The following is a 16,915-nucleotide window of genomic DNA, read 5'->3' as shown; positions in this document are numbered from 1 at the left end:
AGTGCATCAAATGACTATCATAAATCATCTTTTTTTCACTAAATATTTCACATTCACCCCACTCCCGAACCTGTTTTGCCCTTTTAACCAAAGGAGCCAACAACTCTTCTCCAGTGTTTCTTTTCTGCAATACAGTATATACTGTAATTACTGCTGAGCACAGTTCCTCAGGGTTTATACAAGGCACTTGAGGTATATGAAGTACTTGATTTTGACACTTAAAATTTAAGTGTTGGAATACCTTAAAAAACCTTTTTATACTTATACTATACTTTTATACTTGGATATGAATAAGAGGAGAAGAGAGATATTAATTATTTTATGAAATGTATTAGATCAATCTTTTTAACTAGGAGGCTAAAAATGTCCGAGCTTGCAATGATTTTCTAATGCTGTATGAGTGGATAATGGGGTCAGTGTGTTACGGAAGCATACAACCATTATCAGGTAATAACATGTAGTTTCTTATTTTTTATTTATTTATCTATTTGTTTGTTTATTTATTTATTGGTGCTTTATTTGATTTCACAGAAATAGAAAGATTATAGTTCATTATACAAAAATGAGTGCTTGAAAATGAGTTCTTGAAAAGGTACTTGAAAGTCCTTGGATTTGGCTTGCTCCTGTCTGTATGAACCGTGGTTACTGTTTTCTGTGGCTCTCTAAGTTTTCATATTATTAGGAAAAGAGGATATTTAGCTGCTGTTTGTATATTAATATTGTTATATAAACAAATTGGTTCTGGACTTTTATGTCAGTTTTGCTTTGATATTTTGCTTACCATGAAGAGCCATTCACACAGGTGTAAAGATTTATGCACTGACATATTTTCAGCTGGTGCTGTGGCCAGAGCTCTCAGTCAGAGGGCTTCATCTTTAAACTTGCTGCCTCTTACTACTGACTTCAGCAAGTCAAAGGCCACTCATTCTTTGTATCAGGCCGTCACCTTTAAATGGTTTTGTGGTGTGTCTGTAGTCTGTGGTGCCATTTTTTACCTAATGTTTTCCAGGTATATTACAGCCATTACGGCATATAGTTAAGCCTTAGGGCCTTGCTTTATATCATACGCACTCACACAAAATGCGATTTTGAAATCAAGCTTTAAAAAATATAACACATTAATATTATTTTCTACTTAAACTGAGTCAATTTTTAACCAATATAGGTCCTCAGAATTCAGAATTCTAACCCTTTAAATGCCAGGATTTTATCATGATGCCACTATGTTTTTAGATTTAAAAAAAACACCAAAAAAATTATTTTCAATATACCACATGTAAAGTAGATCTTTTTTTAAAAATTATTATTACAGCCTAGGATATGTCAATGAATATTAGCAACATTAATTTTTATACATTATCTTTTGTGCAGTGTCAAATATTTACACTCACACCTCTGCACACAAAATGCGCTTTTCAGAATCAGGCTATAAAAAATATACAATAATTTGATTTTCTACTTTCACTTTTTTAAAACCAACAGTTAGGTTAGGTAACATCAGGTTTAAATGTCTTTTTGTTTTTGTTTTTATGATGACAGTCTGGGATATATCAATAATTAGCAGCAACATTGATTGTGTCAGTGTAGCTAGTGGAAATAGCATGTATTTTCTCCATATGCCAAATATGGTAAAAATGACATCATCAGGTAGAAAACAGTAAAATTGACAAATTCCAAGGCAAAAGCCCAGAATGACACCCAGAAATAATACGATGCATGTTTTTATGCTCTGATGGCTGTGGGATCAAAAATGTCCGTCTGAATGGGTTTCAATGGAGCTTTTTCTGACCTTAACAGTCTGAATGTAACAGTTTAGTTTCCACAGTGTATTTTAGACGTATTGTAGGAGCTGAGCTGGAAATTCACAGATTAAACAAAAATACACAGTCTGGTCAAAACATATGCCATATGCATGAACACAGCCAAAATTATCAAAAAAATGAAGAATGAAAAGCACTTAAAGTGTGCCAAACAGGCCCTAAGGGTTAAAAGTGTGTGAGTTCATTTGAATTTAGATCCAAGATCTATTTATCCGTTTCATAAACTCATCTTAAAAAGTGCTGCTGTGATTTGCTGTGAATGGGCCGACTATGATTCTGCAGCCACAGTCTGACTCACAAAGCTGTGAGGGTTACTGGCCTCTGTGCTCAAACACTGCCACCCTGTGGGTATTTTTTCAGACAGTAACTGCTACATGAAGAGCTGAGGTTTCCAGTGTTAACTCCCTTATCATCCATTAATGCTGTAGTTATGGTGACTAGTTTCTAATCCAGCACAGTGATCAGAAGTCTGAAACACAATAAGAGACTGAGACAATATTGTCATGAACCGATGAAAGCTGCATTCACTCACACTGTCCCAAATTACATCCCCACACACCATTTTCACATCATCTAACTTAAAAGTATCTGCTTAATATACAGTGTATATAATATATGTCCCACTATAAAAGCATGTGTCGTCTTTTTATGTAATCTATTGCATTCAATTAATTCATGAATTCATGTCTGTTTGTCATAGAGACAAAAACACGACACCAAATATTCACAGATTGAAAAGGCTTTAGATGTAGAAACCTCACTACAGCAAGAAGCATTTCCACTGTTCAAGTGCTGACTGTGTGAAGCTCAGCAGGAGGTCAAAATTCTGCCCACTGTCCGTCAGTCAAACAAGAGTTGGGTCGGGTCATGACTTAACGTTTCTGATTCAGTTTAGGAAACACACTAATGTTGCCTCAGAACATCAGTTATATTTCACACAAAGTTATAGCTAACCTAAACAATATTCTCTAAAATATATTCTCTTTAGTGGTTATTTAGTTAAAATCGATCAGTAATCTTTTAAAGGAATTCTTCACCTGCCAAGTGATCATCTGTAAATCAGTGAGTCATGCTGTGTTACAGTGAATTTGCCTCCATGGAAAGCGGCGCACATATTGATTTATTGATTTATTGAGGACCCGTTCGACAACAGCAAACTATATCAAGACATCGGTTCACAAACGGTCACACAACTCGGACAATGTCATCAAAGTGTCATTTACCTAATTGTATACTCAGTAATTTAGGAAAGCATGCGTTTTCACTTAAACATCACAATTTAAACTGAACAGAAAGTGAATGATATCTCTGCTCTCTTAAAAACCAGGCTCTAATACTTCAGGTTTTTTTTTTTGTTTTTTTTATCCAAAATGCATGTGTCTGTGAAGTACTCAGCATCTGACTGGATAAAGGAGACTTGGATTACAGTGCATGAGCTGTGTGACAGTTTGTAAATTGGTGTTTTGATTTAGTTTGCTGTTATTAAATGTGAATCTCAATAATTCAGTAAATCAGTGCTTACCATTTTCCGTGGAAGCATACAAGAAAAACAAAGTTTGAATTAAAGGTAACACACATTTTTTGCAGGTGATGTATTCCTTTAATCACATATCTAAACTTAGCCCTTAATAGTTTATGGTATATTTCTCACAGGTAAAAAGTCATGCATGATGAGCCATTTTATGACATATACTGTAATAGGTTCGTTTATTAATTTGGAGAGTACTGTCTGTGTACCCATTTCCTATTTGTTTTGATTTTTACTTTCCCTTTTTGTGCTGATTTTCAGGTAATTGTCCTATACTTTTTAACTAATTTTTTGCACATCTTTCTTATTTACAATATTGTTACTACCCTTAAAGAATTTTTCAGGTCATATTTTAACTTTACTTTTTAAAAAAAAAAAAAAATCAAAAAATCCCGGGTAAAACTCTCGTACATTTGACTAATATCTTGTACATTTTTGGATCATTTCTTACGAAGTTGCTCATTGCCTTCTCCCCTTTCCTGATTTTAAAATAAAAAGGCAAATAAGCTGAGGTTTCAATGGCATAAACAGAGCAACAATAAGTCGATACGTTGCGAAAAACGCAGTTTTGTTGTGTAATATTCTCTTTAACGTTGAGTTTACGGTAGTTGAAAAGACTGTTATATCAGTCCATGTTTCTTGACGTCGTTGCTACGTCAGTGAGGGAGGGCGAAGGAAGGATTTCCTGTGCTCGGCTGCGGAGTGATACCTTCCTGCTGCTGTAGTGTGTCTCGTTGAATTCGAAGAGATTTCCCATTAGCGGCGGAGTGATCTGTGCTAGTGGCTTCCTATACAATTCAGTGAAAAGTCAATGTGAATCTGCAGCAAGGGGAAAACATGGCGACTTCGCAGCATGAGGGACACGCAAACCTCGATCTTCTCATCCGAGCCGGTAACGTATCTCTATGTGATTGTAACCTCGAGCCGGGAGCTCACTTAAACTCGCGGCTCGCGTTTTTAACCTCGACCGCTGCGCTCAGTGCTCTCTGTAGTGTGCCGAAGTAATGGGAGGGCAACCAGGAAGTGATCACCTTGGACGCAACCTGCATGGCGTTGCTACACGGTTTACCAAACCCGATTTAAGAGGGGGAAATCGTTGGCAGGGATCGCCAGTCTGCACGAATAGATAGATATGTGCAAGAATTGTGTTGTGCATGTCGGAGTGGGTTGTTTCCTCCCACAGTGTGCGGGAGAATAACGGTTTACAGATCGGCTCTGCATAACCAGGAAGTGTGAAGATGTTTTCTCTCCTACGTATTTGCCACGCTGTCTGAGTAGGAAGGACATGTGGGTTTATTTTTACTGGCGTACATTTGTTGCGCTCTGTCAGACATCGCTTCAGTTAGTATCATGACTGTAGTATGTTGTGGTTTTAAACTGCGTCTGACTTGAGTTTGTTCCGTTAGTGGGAATAGTGCAGGAACAAGTCTGCACACATTAGCCCTCAGTACCACCTTGTTAGACCTAAAAAGTCATGCCTGCCATAGTGTTACATTTTGGTGAGTTTTACATGTTGTGAACACATTTGTCACATGTCCACAGTCATAGGTGTGTGTATTTGTGTGTCTTTGTGCTTCCGTTGTGGTGTTGTGCAGCGGCTGCTTCACGCGTGGGACGGCCTAGCTCTCACCGTGCTGAAGTTCGATTCCGATTTGTAGCTGCATTAGTTAAGGGGGGCGTAGTTTGCAAGGCTTTCTGCACCTCCCACCGAGCTGAAAGCATGGTAAAAGTTTTAATTAAATTCTCACCGCTGTCTGCAACACACTTTCACGTTTGTGGAAATAGGAAAATTTCACTGCTCTTTATTTATTTATTTATTTTTTAAACGTGTAGACCACATGGAACTAGGTCTAGATGTAAAATCTCTGTAAAAGCCCCAGACCTGTCTGATTGTCTGACAGCCCCAAAGGAAAGAGACCTAAGTGGCATGATTATTTTTATTTTTTGTTGTTTTGTTTCTATCTCTTTCTAACTGATGTATTTTTTATTTACTTCTATTCTTCAATGTAAAGTGATGAGATTTATCTTGGGTCTACTGGTTTATTTTATGAATAATGAAATTATTGCTTTGTACAGTTTTGTAATACCAAAAGACATGTTTTAAGAAAAAAACTGTTGGAAAATAATAATTTTAAAGGGATCAAATATGAAGTAGATTATCAAATAGAGGCTGAAGATCATTATCATAATACGTTTTTAGTTTCGCAAAACTTTATCCCATCTGAAAAAGCATAATAAGGACATTTCACTGCATTCTTCACATGTCCAGATCAAAACTCTCAATACTTATTTTAAAGGTTTATGATTTCTGGATCAGAATATTTATAAGAAGTTGAATATTACTTAAAACACAGTACCAGATTTGTGAAAATGCAAAAGAGACATTTCACTGCTTTTTTCACTTGTATATCACACTGAACCACATACAGAGCAAAACCCACTATACTGAGATGCACTGGATTATCCCTGACATGCCAAAGATTGGTTAAAAAAAATGGTTTCAAATTTTCTTAAGATTTATTTTGTATGTAAAATTGCAATAAAGGGACAGTGCAGTGCTTTTCCCAAACACACGTAGACCACATTTAACCACTGAAAACACATGGATATGGGTCATATCTGGAGATTGTGGAAAGATGCAGTGAAATCTCACTTTTTTGTATTTTCACAAGTGGATTAAGGTTCCACGAATACAAAGCAGTGTTTTAAATAATCATTAGCCTTTTAGGAATATTACAGTCCAGATTTTATAAGCCTGAGTAAAGTGGGTTTTGGCCTGGACTTCAGCGTTGTCTACATGTGAAAATGCATTGAAATCTCCTATTTTTGCATTTTCACAAATAGAAAAAGATATTTCTCAAATGTGAAAGTGGGGTTCAGACGACGTCGAGGCTTTATTTTAAACGTCCAACATGTTCTCACTACAGTAGGAGGTGCAAAAAGCGGGAGGATCAGTCAATTAAACAATGCAAGCTACGTCCCTCTTAACTTTCCCCTTAACTGATGAATCTGAGGCGAACTTCAGCTCCGTCTCGCTCTCTCGCTTTCTTCTCTCAGTTGTTTCATGTGCGGCCTCAGCCTTCGACCACACCGACCCCCAGATTTACTCTCTTGGTGACTTGACTCGCGTTTTAGTAGTTTCTGAACAACATATTGTGATAACAACGCGTCGTTCTCATCTCTGTCCCTCTGTTCGTTAATTTCTAAGTATTTAGAGATGTTTCGATGGCGGAAGCATTGTGTATGGAGAGGGCGCGGTGTGTTGGTGATTGACAGGCCCGTCAGTCCAATCAGCGTGCGTGCTGGATAATAGCAGCAGCGGCAGTCCAACCAGATTTTAACGGGGGCGGGGTTTTGCTCTGAGAATGAGCCAATGGGAGGCGAGGCGGGTGTTGAGTGACGAGGACTTGTGAGCTTCTTCGAAGAGAACTGGAGGGAAAGGATGAGGACTGTAAACACGGAAGTCATCAGAGGCGGCACTACTTTTTGTCGGACTTGCTGCTATTCTTGGCGCCGTTGCAGAGAAGTTTAGATTTATAAAGACATTATCCTAACTTGTGAAAATATTATATTGTAATACTTTTATATATGCAAACTTATTTTCTTTGTTTGCACTTATGCATTATTTAATAACTAAGAATGGATGAAAATATTTAATAAGAATGAATGGATGAAAATCCTAACAATTTTGGACAGACGAGATATATGCAAAGTGTCTCTTTGTTGTTATGTAGGTGAAGCCCAGCTGCAGCTCTTTGACCTCACACCTTTTGTTCCAGCACTGCTGCCTGTTTCAAGGGCAGCCTGTGGTCGAGCTGTCCTTTCCTGTGTGACGGCTCCCAGCAGGTCCTGTGTGTTTGTGAGGCGGATTGAATGAATGGGACAATCTAAAGATAGCCGTTTCTCCCCTACACCAGGCCTGTTGACTCAGTGAGATAGCCAAACATGGACAGGACGGGGTGCAACGGGATCCTGTGATTCCCACCAGTGATTGACAGAGACAGCAGGTGCCCTGGGTTCCTTCTCAGGGTCCCACATGGGGCCGCATACCATTTTCCCTGAGGCTGAATCCCATTTTTTATCTACAGATCATAATATCTTTATTGTGCAGTGCCTTGCTGTACTTGATGCAGTAAATAAGGACGACATTCCTCATGTCACTTTAGAGTGTCCACAACCAGTCTTGTAATTTCAAACAGAATCCAGTGCAGTGTTAAAACTGTCCTGATAACCACTTAACCCTTTGAAACATAAGCAAATTGGCTAGATTTATTTCAGAAACATGGGAAACAAGGCAATCAGCAACAAATTAAGAAGTGACCCAGAAACTAACTTAAAATTATTTTTTAAAAAAAACAACAAGAAAGTTACCTGAAAATTAGCACAAAAAAGTTTAAAATAAATAAACACATAAGAAAGGAGAAGAAAGACACAAAAAAGAATACGTATTTTGTTTTGGGGGTTTTTAAACATGCAAACAAGACTTGGAAAAAGTGCCAAAACTATTGTAATAACTCTGTAATATAGTTTTAAGTAAATAAATCAAAATAAAAATAGCTTGATATATATGTCACCTTTAAAAACAGAGTTTACAATGTGCTTTGAAACCCCCCCTTTGCTTCTGTTTTGGCCTGTTTGGCCAAAGCAGAAGCAAAAAGGGGACTTCTTGCAGAGGCAAAGTATCCGTAAGAGCAAAATAATATTGTCGAATTTTGGCGAGACAAAAGAGTGAAAAATTACAAAACAAAAATCATATTAACAACTCATACCAATAAGAGTGAATGCAGTTCAAAGAATGTAAGCAGTAAGCATTCTTGTAAGCAGTGAGTTAAAAGAAGTTACTGATTCTGCCAACCTCATCTCCTTGGGCAGATATGTAGTTCTTACCTTTCTTTTTTCTTTTTCCCTTGACATTTTCCCCTAGCTTTTAAAAAAAAAATTCTAAATGTACTAATTTCTTGCAATTTGTTGATCATTTCTTACCAGTTTGCTCATTACCTTTTCCCCCATGTTTTTTAAAGAAATTGCACCATTTTGCTGCAGCATTAAAGGGTTAAATGTCTGTGAAAATTGATGTTGCTCCAGGTTTCAAAAAGAGGCATTTACTGCTTAAGTTGTACCTTACCGCACGTTGCACCGTGTTTACTGAAATCACCATTTTATTTTGGGAATTTGTCTTTCTGCAGGGGCACCATGTAGTTGTGTAGCTGCAGTGTGTTAATAGTGTGATAGAGTTGCTAACAGTTGGTAGCAATATTTTATTATTTTTCTTGGGGATAATATTTAAGTTGACCATTAATATGCAGTATGTCCTTAACCAAGGTGATGTAATGTTGAAGTGCTCTTGAGCAGCATGCTGGTTTTCCATGTGGGGATTATTGACGTGTAGCTTATGTATTTTGGTAAGACAAGTTCCAAAGGGTGCAAGCCCTCTAACTTAATGTTTCTTTCACTTTCTGTGTGTGTGTGTGTGTTTCAGTGGAGGCGTCTGTCCATGGCACCAGTATTCACTGCTCTGATAAGACCATTGAGGCTGCAGAGGCTCTGCTCCGCATGGATTCACCTTCCAGCCTTAGAGAGGACCGCAGCCCAGGTAACACACACCAACCAATAATCCCCCAAAACACAGATGAGAATCACTTACACTTGTTTAATCGAGTGGAATGGGTTGTAATAGATTGTATTATTACAAAATATAACTCAAAATGTCATTGTGTTCCTCTGAAACAACCTGCTCTGCTGTAAATGCATCCCCTCTGTGTTAGTCTTAGTTTTATTTGATTTAACTCAATGAAATGTATACTTTCATATATTGTTTCATTTTTATGTTGTCCTTTTTTGTCTTCTAAAAATGAAATTAAATAATAGTATTAATAATAATAATAATAATTATTATTATTATATATTTTTAAATGGACAAGAAAGACAACACTAAAATTAAACAACAACAACAATGATGATTATTATTAATAATAAGCAATTATTATCATTATTACATTTTGTAAGAGACCCTGTGTCAGGGAATGTTCTTTTATTTTGGAAAAAAGGAAACACTAAATAAAATGTAAAGAAAAAAAATGCTTGAAACTCATATGTGTTATGTTAAGAAATAGCTAAACATAATTGTATTCATTTGTATGATGGTGTGTGATGTGGTTGGGGTGTTATTTTTGGTGCAGTTTGAACATGCAGAAAGTATCTAGTTTTAATATTTTTCTTAAAGCTCCAAAAAGAGTGTTGAGGAGGTTTGGTAACCTTTACAGATGGTTTTCTAACCTTCTTGATTAATCCATATCAATAAGCACCATATAACCAACGAGATGCTTGTTGGTACTGTAGCCCGCACCTGCCTAATAAAGGGCCAAACATATGAAATAAAAATTTTAAACTTGTTATTAAAACTTGAAAATGCAGCCTCAGAGCAAAATTCTAACTCTTTTCTCTTCATTTCCTTCGTCCAGAGACCTATGTCCCGCCCTGTATAGTGACGCCAGATTTCCTTCATGCTGCCATGCGTCCCGACATGATTGCAGAGACGGAGGTGGAGATCTCGACAGAGGAGTGCTGTGAGGAAGAGGATGAGGAGATGGTCAGCCTGCTGGAAGAACCAGATCCAGGCCAAGAGCCTGTCAGGAAGAGGAAAGGTACTCACAAGAAGCTTGCAGTTTGTGTTTGTTTCACAGAATTTGTCTATAATTAGGAAAGTTACCCCCTGCAAGTCCAAAGCTGTGGAATAGCACACAGGATTATTTAAAACTCTTTCTCTATTCTGTGCAGTAGGCCTGCTGTCAGCATCATATTGTGCAGTGTGGGGAGCTGAGCTTTGGAAAAAGGCTAAATCTGACAGCTCTGTAATGAACCTCACACAACAGGCCACATATCTCAATCCAAAACCCTGAGTAACTCTGTTATTTACAGTTGTTTATGTATGAGCACCATCTAGTGGTGGACTCTTCACCGTTGAAATTCAATCTCACAAGTCAGTGATTTAGTGATCAAAGCGTATGAAGTTGTCTTTTTGGAAATGTTTCCATGTTACAGCAGGAAGGAAGCCAAAGACGCATCAGTCAGCTATTTCCAACGGCTCACTGGACCTCGGCATCAAGAAGAAGCCCAGAGAGGGGAAAGGTAGCTCATGTTACTGCAGCTAACAGACACAGAGAGAACATAGATGCTATTATCATGTATGCAGCACAGAGTGGGGTTACTCTTCAGCATTGCATGACGGATTCTTGGTTTCCAGCAGGCAGCACCACCTACCTGTGGGAGTTCCTGTTGGACCTCCTCCAGGACAAGAACACCTGTCCCAGGTACATTAAGTGGACCCAGAGAGAGAAGGGCATCTTCAAACTGGTCGACTCGAAGGCCGTGTCCAAATTGTGGGGCAAACACAAGAACAAGCCAGACATGAACTATGAGACCATGGGACGGGCACTCAGGTGAGCTGTGTGTCTGTGTGTGTGTCTGTGTCTGTGTGTGTGTGTGTGTGTGTGTGTGTGTGTGTGTGTGTGTGTGTGTGTGAGAGAGAGAGAGAGAGAGAGAGAGAGAGAGAGAGAGAGAGAGAGAGAGAGAGAGTGTGTGTGAGATTCCTGTTTATTTTCATGCCTCCGTGGCGCGGACAGCCATGGTCCCAGGAGTTATTTTTGCAGGTTGTCCGTCCATCCATCAAAAATGCCATATTTTAAGAACACTTTTGAGGAATTTCTACACAGTTAGGGCAGACCTCCACTTGATCTCAAGGATGAACTGATAAGATTTTGGTGGTTAAAGGTCAAGGTTATTGTGACCGAATCCCTTTATCCATCTTTTTTTTTTTTTTTTTTTTAATTTGGCACAAACAGTCATGGACTCAGCTATGAGCTGATTAAATTTTGGTGGTTGAAGGTCACTGTAACCTTGCATCCATTTCATTCTCATGAACATGAAAGAAGGCCTTGAGGGAGTTTCCTTAAATTTGCCCCAAAACTCACAAACATTTTTGGCCATAATTCAAGAATTCGTAAGCTAATTATGACAAACTTTCACACAGAATATAATGATGAAGTGATGGCATTTTATATCCAAAAGGTCAAATGTCTGTGACATCAGAATATTCTGCAAAAATACTTTTCTGTCCATTACTCAAGATTGTAACTCAAAAACAGAAGCCAAGACATTGATGATATTCAGTGATATTCTGAATTGGTGACAGTAATCAGTAAACTGTGCTGATTGTAGAGATCTGTGCTGTCGGGGGAAGATGTGTGTGAAGCATCCATGTTTTCACTGACATTGATGTGAAGTGTAACTGCACCCTTGACTGGTTTATGGAGACAACTGTCAGGTGGTAATTCTAGTGTCATATTTGTATTTTGTAGTAACGATTGTCCTTTTTCCTCAGATATTACTACCAGCGCGGCATCCTTGCTAAGGTGGAGGGCCAGCGGCTGGTGTACCAGTTCAAAGAGATGCCCAAAAACATCGTCATCATCGATGATGACAAAGCAGACATGCCCTCCCCCGAGGATCTGATCGCCACTGAGACTGTATCCTATGAGCGAGTTCCGCCTCCATCAGACATGCTGCTGCAGGCAAGCGGGCTGTCATCCTCAAAGAAGCCGAACATCCTGAGGGGTGGGAACAGGGCCAATGTGGTCCATGCCTCGGTCCCCAGCAAGACAGCAGCAGGAGGAGGCGCAGCGATGATGGCAGGGGCACAGAGAGTCGTGTCATCGGATGGAAGTCAGACTCAGCAGTCTCACACGGCCATCATCCCCACTGCCACCGGGCCCAGGTCAGACCCCTGCAGACCAGGACCTCCATTTAAAGGCTCCGTCTTCTGTTAAACTGTCCCTCCAGGATTTTAAGATGGCAATAATTAATGTATATTCAGCCAGTTCCTGTGAGTTCTGTGGGACCTTTCAACTTTGTCCAATCTCTGGAACGTTACTGCAAATTAGACAGTTTAAAAAGAGTACTGTGTCATTTCACTGTAGAGCTGCTGCAGTGTATTGATTCACTAAGCCCCTCTCTCTGTTTATCATGAAACTACTGCTGCAGGCCGGAGGTCTGTGACTGGAGTCACAAGGCGGGTTGAAAAATACTCCCATTTATCACAAAAAGTTTTTATACTCACATTTTAAGCGATTTGAAAAAGCCAGATTTCACAAAACTGCAATGGAAACACTTTTTTGGCTTTTCTAGGTCACATGATGCTATGTCTATGTGCCTGTCAGTAGGAACTGGCTCCCTCATGATGCAGCAGGAGCTACAAGAGCTGTTACTGCATCACATAACTCTTCAAAAGTTGAGCGGATCATTCACAAGTTTTGAATCTATAATTCCTCTGTGAAATCGTGGACTATCACCTCCCAGAAATCCCTCATATGTGGCTCTCATGAATGAAGGGCTCGCCTTTCCATTATCGCTCCATAACACGCCTATGTGGCCTTGGATTGTAAATAATGACGTTTGTGAGGTGGCTGCAATAGAAATAAAGCTGCTAATGTTTTAGCATCCATCACCATGCTTCTTAGAATGTTATCACCAGAGGAGTCACAGAACATCACTCAGTGGAAATGCAGTCATCTGCCACTGACACTCAGTGGCATTTATTTACAGGTTAAACGACAGTTGAGCTGTTTTCCTGTCAGTGTGAGATTAACGGCTCATTGGCAGATGTGAACTGCTGCTGTGGGGCCAAGCAGTAAAATTTGACGAGTAGCGATGAGGTCAGGTCGCGTTGTGTTAGCTTGTGCTGAGAGGGGCAGAGAGAGCAGGAGGGGAGCACAGAGGAGTTGGCTCTGTTGAACAGCTGATCATTTGTAACAATGTGCTCCAAATCCGAGACAGCATCCAAACTGTTTTTACAATTTCCCCTATCCTCGACAATTTCATTGCAAAAAAACACCTATAAACATCGAAACATGCGTCACAGTTTTTTAGAAAAGCTGCAGTGAAATTGGGTATTTCAAGCAGCAACAATCTCAAAAAACAGCCCACAAAATCCTGGAGGGACTGATTCAAAATGCTGATTCAAATATTGACGTTTTCATACAGTAAATATTGACCTTTGACTCAGTCTTACCTCTTGCTACAGGACAGTGCGGGTGGCGATGCAGGTGCCTGTTGTCATGACGACATCACTGGGTCAGAAGATCTCCACTGTTGCTGTGCAGCAGCCGACAGGAACAATGGGGGCAGCTGGCCACACCTCCCTCCTCACCAACACCTCAGCTGGTAACACCAACTCCCAACAGAAGGTGTGTAGTGTAAACCGACTCACTGACAGGCAGCTTCACGTCACAGCAGAGGATTTGTACTAATACTAACTCCAGCAGCTGTAGATGAAGCCGCCTGCAGTTTCCCCATCATACCAAAGACTTTTTAATCGGTTCCATCGTCAGTTCCCTGTCATTGGGAGACTGACCCCCTTTAAAAGGTCTTAAAATGAGTCTCCGATCGACTTCAGACCGCTCTGAAACGAACCAAAGTTTGGTTGGGTGCGGTTCGCTTTATTAGTGCAATGTGAACACAAAGCACTCTGGGTTTGTTTTGCTCTTTGCCGTCGTGTGTCAACCTTCTAGCCTTCTCATCACATGCCATGGCACTGGGACGCTCGAAAAAACAAACAGACAGACCCATGCTGACTAGTAGCGCCAGCAAGGAGGCGGACGAGCAGGAGTTTGATCTGCGGGTGATTCTGCAGATATAATGAGGAGCACATAAGGTGGCAACAGGCGACAACGCACCTCTAATCTTCAGTTAAGATGAAAGAGAGGGGCTTCATAAACACAGAGCGCAGAAAAACGATGTCAACGTACTTTATGACACACCCCTATTAGGGTCGCCAAAGCTTCACAGGAGGTCGTGAGGCCTTCTTGAGTTTAAGAAGTGTAAGAAAATTTGATGGATGGATGGATAGATGGATGCAGATCGATTGATGCAGATAGATGTATATAGTGTGAACAGAAAGGGGACTGAGGCCCCATCAGAGCTCAGGTGGACCAAAGTGAGAACTAGGTCTTCTTTCCAATGACTTGACAATGTGAACACACAAGAAAAAGTCCCTTTCTGTCAGTCCCCTTTTTGGTCCACTTTTTGGTCCACTTTAAGAGGACTGAGTTTGGTTCTTTGAAAGAGGACTCAATGTATGAGCAGCCTTAGATTGGACTTAGTGAATTCCTGTCCAGGCTTACAGAACAATCAAGGAAACTGTTCACATGCACCATTCTTGGTTTGTCGTCTTTCTTTGTTAACCTTCATGAACTCTTTAACGTATTTTTTTGCGCAGGTTGTGATCCAGACCATCCCCACCATGGTCCCAGCCACAGCGGAGAACGGAGACAAGATCACTGTCCAGCTGGCCAAGATCATTACCATCCCGGCCCACCAGTTAACTCAGTGTCAGCTCCAGACCTCTACGGGCTCAAACAAGTCCAGCGTCGGGGGGTCCCCAGCGGGCATCAGCCTCCTTGGGAGCCCCCTGACGGTCCGGACCCTGGCACCAGTCAATGTCGCCCCGGGAACACAAGTGATGAGGCTCACTGTGCCGACGCAGACACAACAACAGACTCTGGTGGTGTCTCAGCCTGGTAGCGGGGCGGGAGTAGTAACGGTATCGACAGCCAATCATCCGGTGACAGCACAGCCTCGGATAATCAGCGGCATCATTAACGCTTCCGAGCTGGTGATCGGAGCACCAGCAGCCGGGGGGGTCACCGTGGAGAAGCTGAAGGCTGCAGGAGTACCGGTCCAAAGTGTGCCGGTACCAGTGGCAGTCCAGCAAAACCAGATGAACCCAAAACCTGCCAAGAGTGTCCAGACAGAGGCCGTTGATGCTGAGGTGGTGATCAAACTGGAAACACCCGGCGTGACGATAAAGACTGAAGAGCCCGAGTGTTAAAACGCTCCTCCCTCTCTGCCAGAGACAGTTACTTTGTACATGTCTGACATCTTTTTTTACTCTTGTAATAACCAGCAGCAGTCTGTGAGACTTTAAAGACTCCTGAAGGCCTATTTCTTAGTCCTGAACCGTCTTCTTCTGATCACAGCCAGTCCTCAGAACCACACTGAAACCTCTGCGAGCGACGTGGATGGAGGTCAGAGCGCTCCTGCTTCACAGACTGCAAGGGGACTTGTTGGGAAAAGGTAAAGGGACCAACCCTGATCACTACAGTTTCTGCCTTCTAAAACAGATCACTCCACTCACTGAACTCCACCTGGGAAAAAGAAAAGAAAAGTCCCTCGAAAATCCACAAAAAAGCTGAAACACTACAACACAAAGGCAAATAATTACAACTACCTGCATCTTCAACTCAACTCAAAAAAATCAGTGATGGATGTACTGAAGCTTTTGTAGAGACCATTTGTTTATAATTTTGCCTCTATAGATGTGAAAACCAGCAACTTATTTTTTTTTTTTTACTTATATCACTGTGCAGATCAAGAGTGTGAGGTGCTACATGAGTGCTCAAAGAGTGAGAGAGACAGAAAGCTGAGCTGGGAGAAGCTCTGACAAGTTATCAGACAGGAAACAGTCATATATATATATATAAATATATATCGACGATATATACAGTTTACGGAGCTAAAGTTAACAGAACAGCCTTAGATTTTAATTTTGACTTTGTTTTTTTGTGTATTATCTGAACAGTAAGCTGATATTTCTTTGTGTTTTGATACCTTGTACCAAGCACAGTATTATTGAAACTAGATAACAAATTTTTGTATTCTTACGAGTTCCTGTGTCTCTCTGAGGCTGTTAAAGGCTCCTGTAGACGAAGACAGCAGCATGATGCAGATCAGTGGGCTGACGGTGTGTTTGTACTCCAGCGTCAAGGCTTAAGATCGAGCCTTAATGGACTAAATGATCTCGGCTATTGCTCAATTCTTTTTTTTTTTTTTTTTTTTAAATGAAAGAAGTTTGTTCTTTTCACAACCCAACACAGAAGAAACGTGACTCGGAGCTGGTGCATGCTGCCGTGTCGTGATAAAAAGAATCCAAATAGGAATGTGCGTGTATGTGTGTCAGGTCGACAATTCAATGAAGCAATTATTTTAATAATTAAAAGAGAGGCATTAAAAATTATACGTTTTTGCTAAATGTATGCAAAAAAAAAAGAAACCCACTTTGGATCCCAGGTCACTTTAGTTTAAACAAAGGGTCAATTTGCCAGCAGACTTTTTTTCCCCTGCCTTTTTGGCCCTGCCCAAACATTTCATTCTTATTTTTATCTAAAGAGGGAAGATGGAGAGAAAGGTTCTTGTGTTCAGACTGAACTGTTTGTATATTCAACATTTGAACTATATTCTATTTTGTTGTACTCTTGTTTCAAAGTGTATTAAAGTAGATTTTACTGAAATATAAAAAGACATTTGAAACATGAGACATTTCACATCTTTTTTTATGTCTCAGATTTATTCTTGTTTTTCTCTGGTGTGTGTGTGAGTGTGTGTGCTTCTGATTTTACTTACTTTGGCCATCTTGGGAATGTCATTCAGTTACTTAAAACCAGTACTGATTTATGTTGTCCAACTCCAAATGTCAGCAGTTGTTAAAGTTAAAACCTGATTGGGAGTATCAGTA

At 40.2% G+C, this 16,915-nt stretch overlaps 1 protein-coding gene across 8 annotated transcripts in view; it reads left to right on the top strand.

Annotated features, from left to right (window-relative positions):
• Nucleotides 1-16,715, top strand: part of elf2b (E74-like factor 2b (ets domain transcription factor)) — a 28,965-nt gene extending 12,250 nt beyond the window's left edge. For 5 of the 8 annotated variants that reach the window (XM_042484998.2, XM_042484996.2, XM_088075327.1 and 2 more), the window contains exons 4-10: nucleotides 8,828-8,941; nucleotides 9,810-9,992; nucleotides 10,390-10,476; nucleotides 10,592-10,787; nucleotides 11,729-12,121; nucleotides 13,427-13,589; nucleotides 14,621-16,715. In XM_042484998.2, the coding sequence (XP_042340932.1) occupies nucleotides 8,828-8,941; nucleotides 9,810-9,992; nucleotides 10,390-10,476; nucleotides 10,592-10,787; nucleotides 11,729-12,121; nucleotides 13,427-13,589; nucleotides 14,621-15,232 (1,748 nt within the window). In that variant the 3' untranslated portion in view covers nucleotides 15,233-16,715. Of the gene's footprint in view, nucleotides 1-1,497; nucleotides 4,241-8,827; nucleotides 8,942-9,809; nucleotides 9,993-10,389; nucleotides 10,477-10,591; nucleotides 10,788-11,728; nucleotides 12,122-13,426; nucleotides 13,590-14,620 lie in introns of those variants that run through there. The other 3 variants (XM_042485003.2, XM_042485002.2, XM_042484999.2) reach the window with 3 other exon arrangements.
• Nucleotides 16,716-16,915: the final 200 nt, after the last annotated feature.

Source organism: Plectropomus leopardus, chromosome 3, assembly GCF_026936395.1.
Source record: "Plectropomus leopardus strain MGB_pleo_1.0 chromosome 3, ASM2693639v1, whole genome shotgun sequence".
Lineage (NCBI taxonomy): Eukaryota > Metazoa > Chordata > Actinopteri > Perciformes > Serranidae > Plectropomus > Plectropomus leopardus.
This window is presented reverse-complemented; position numbering and strand designations above follow the sequence as displayed.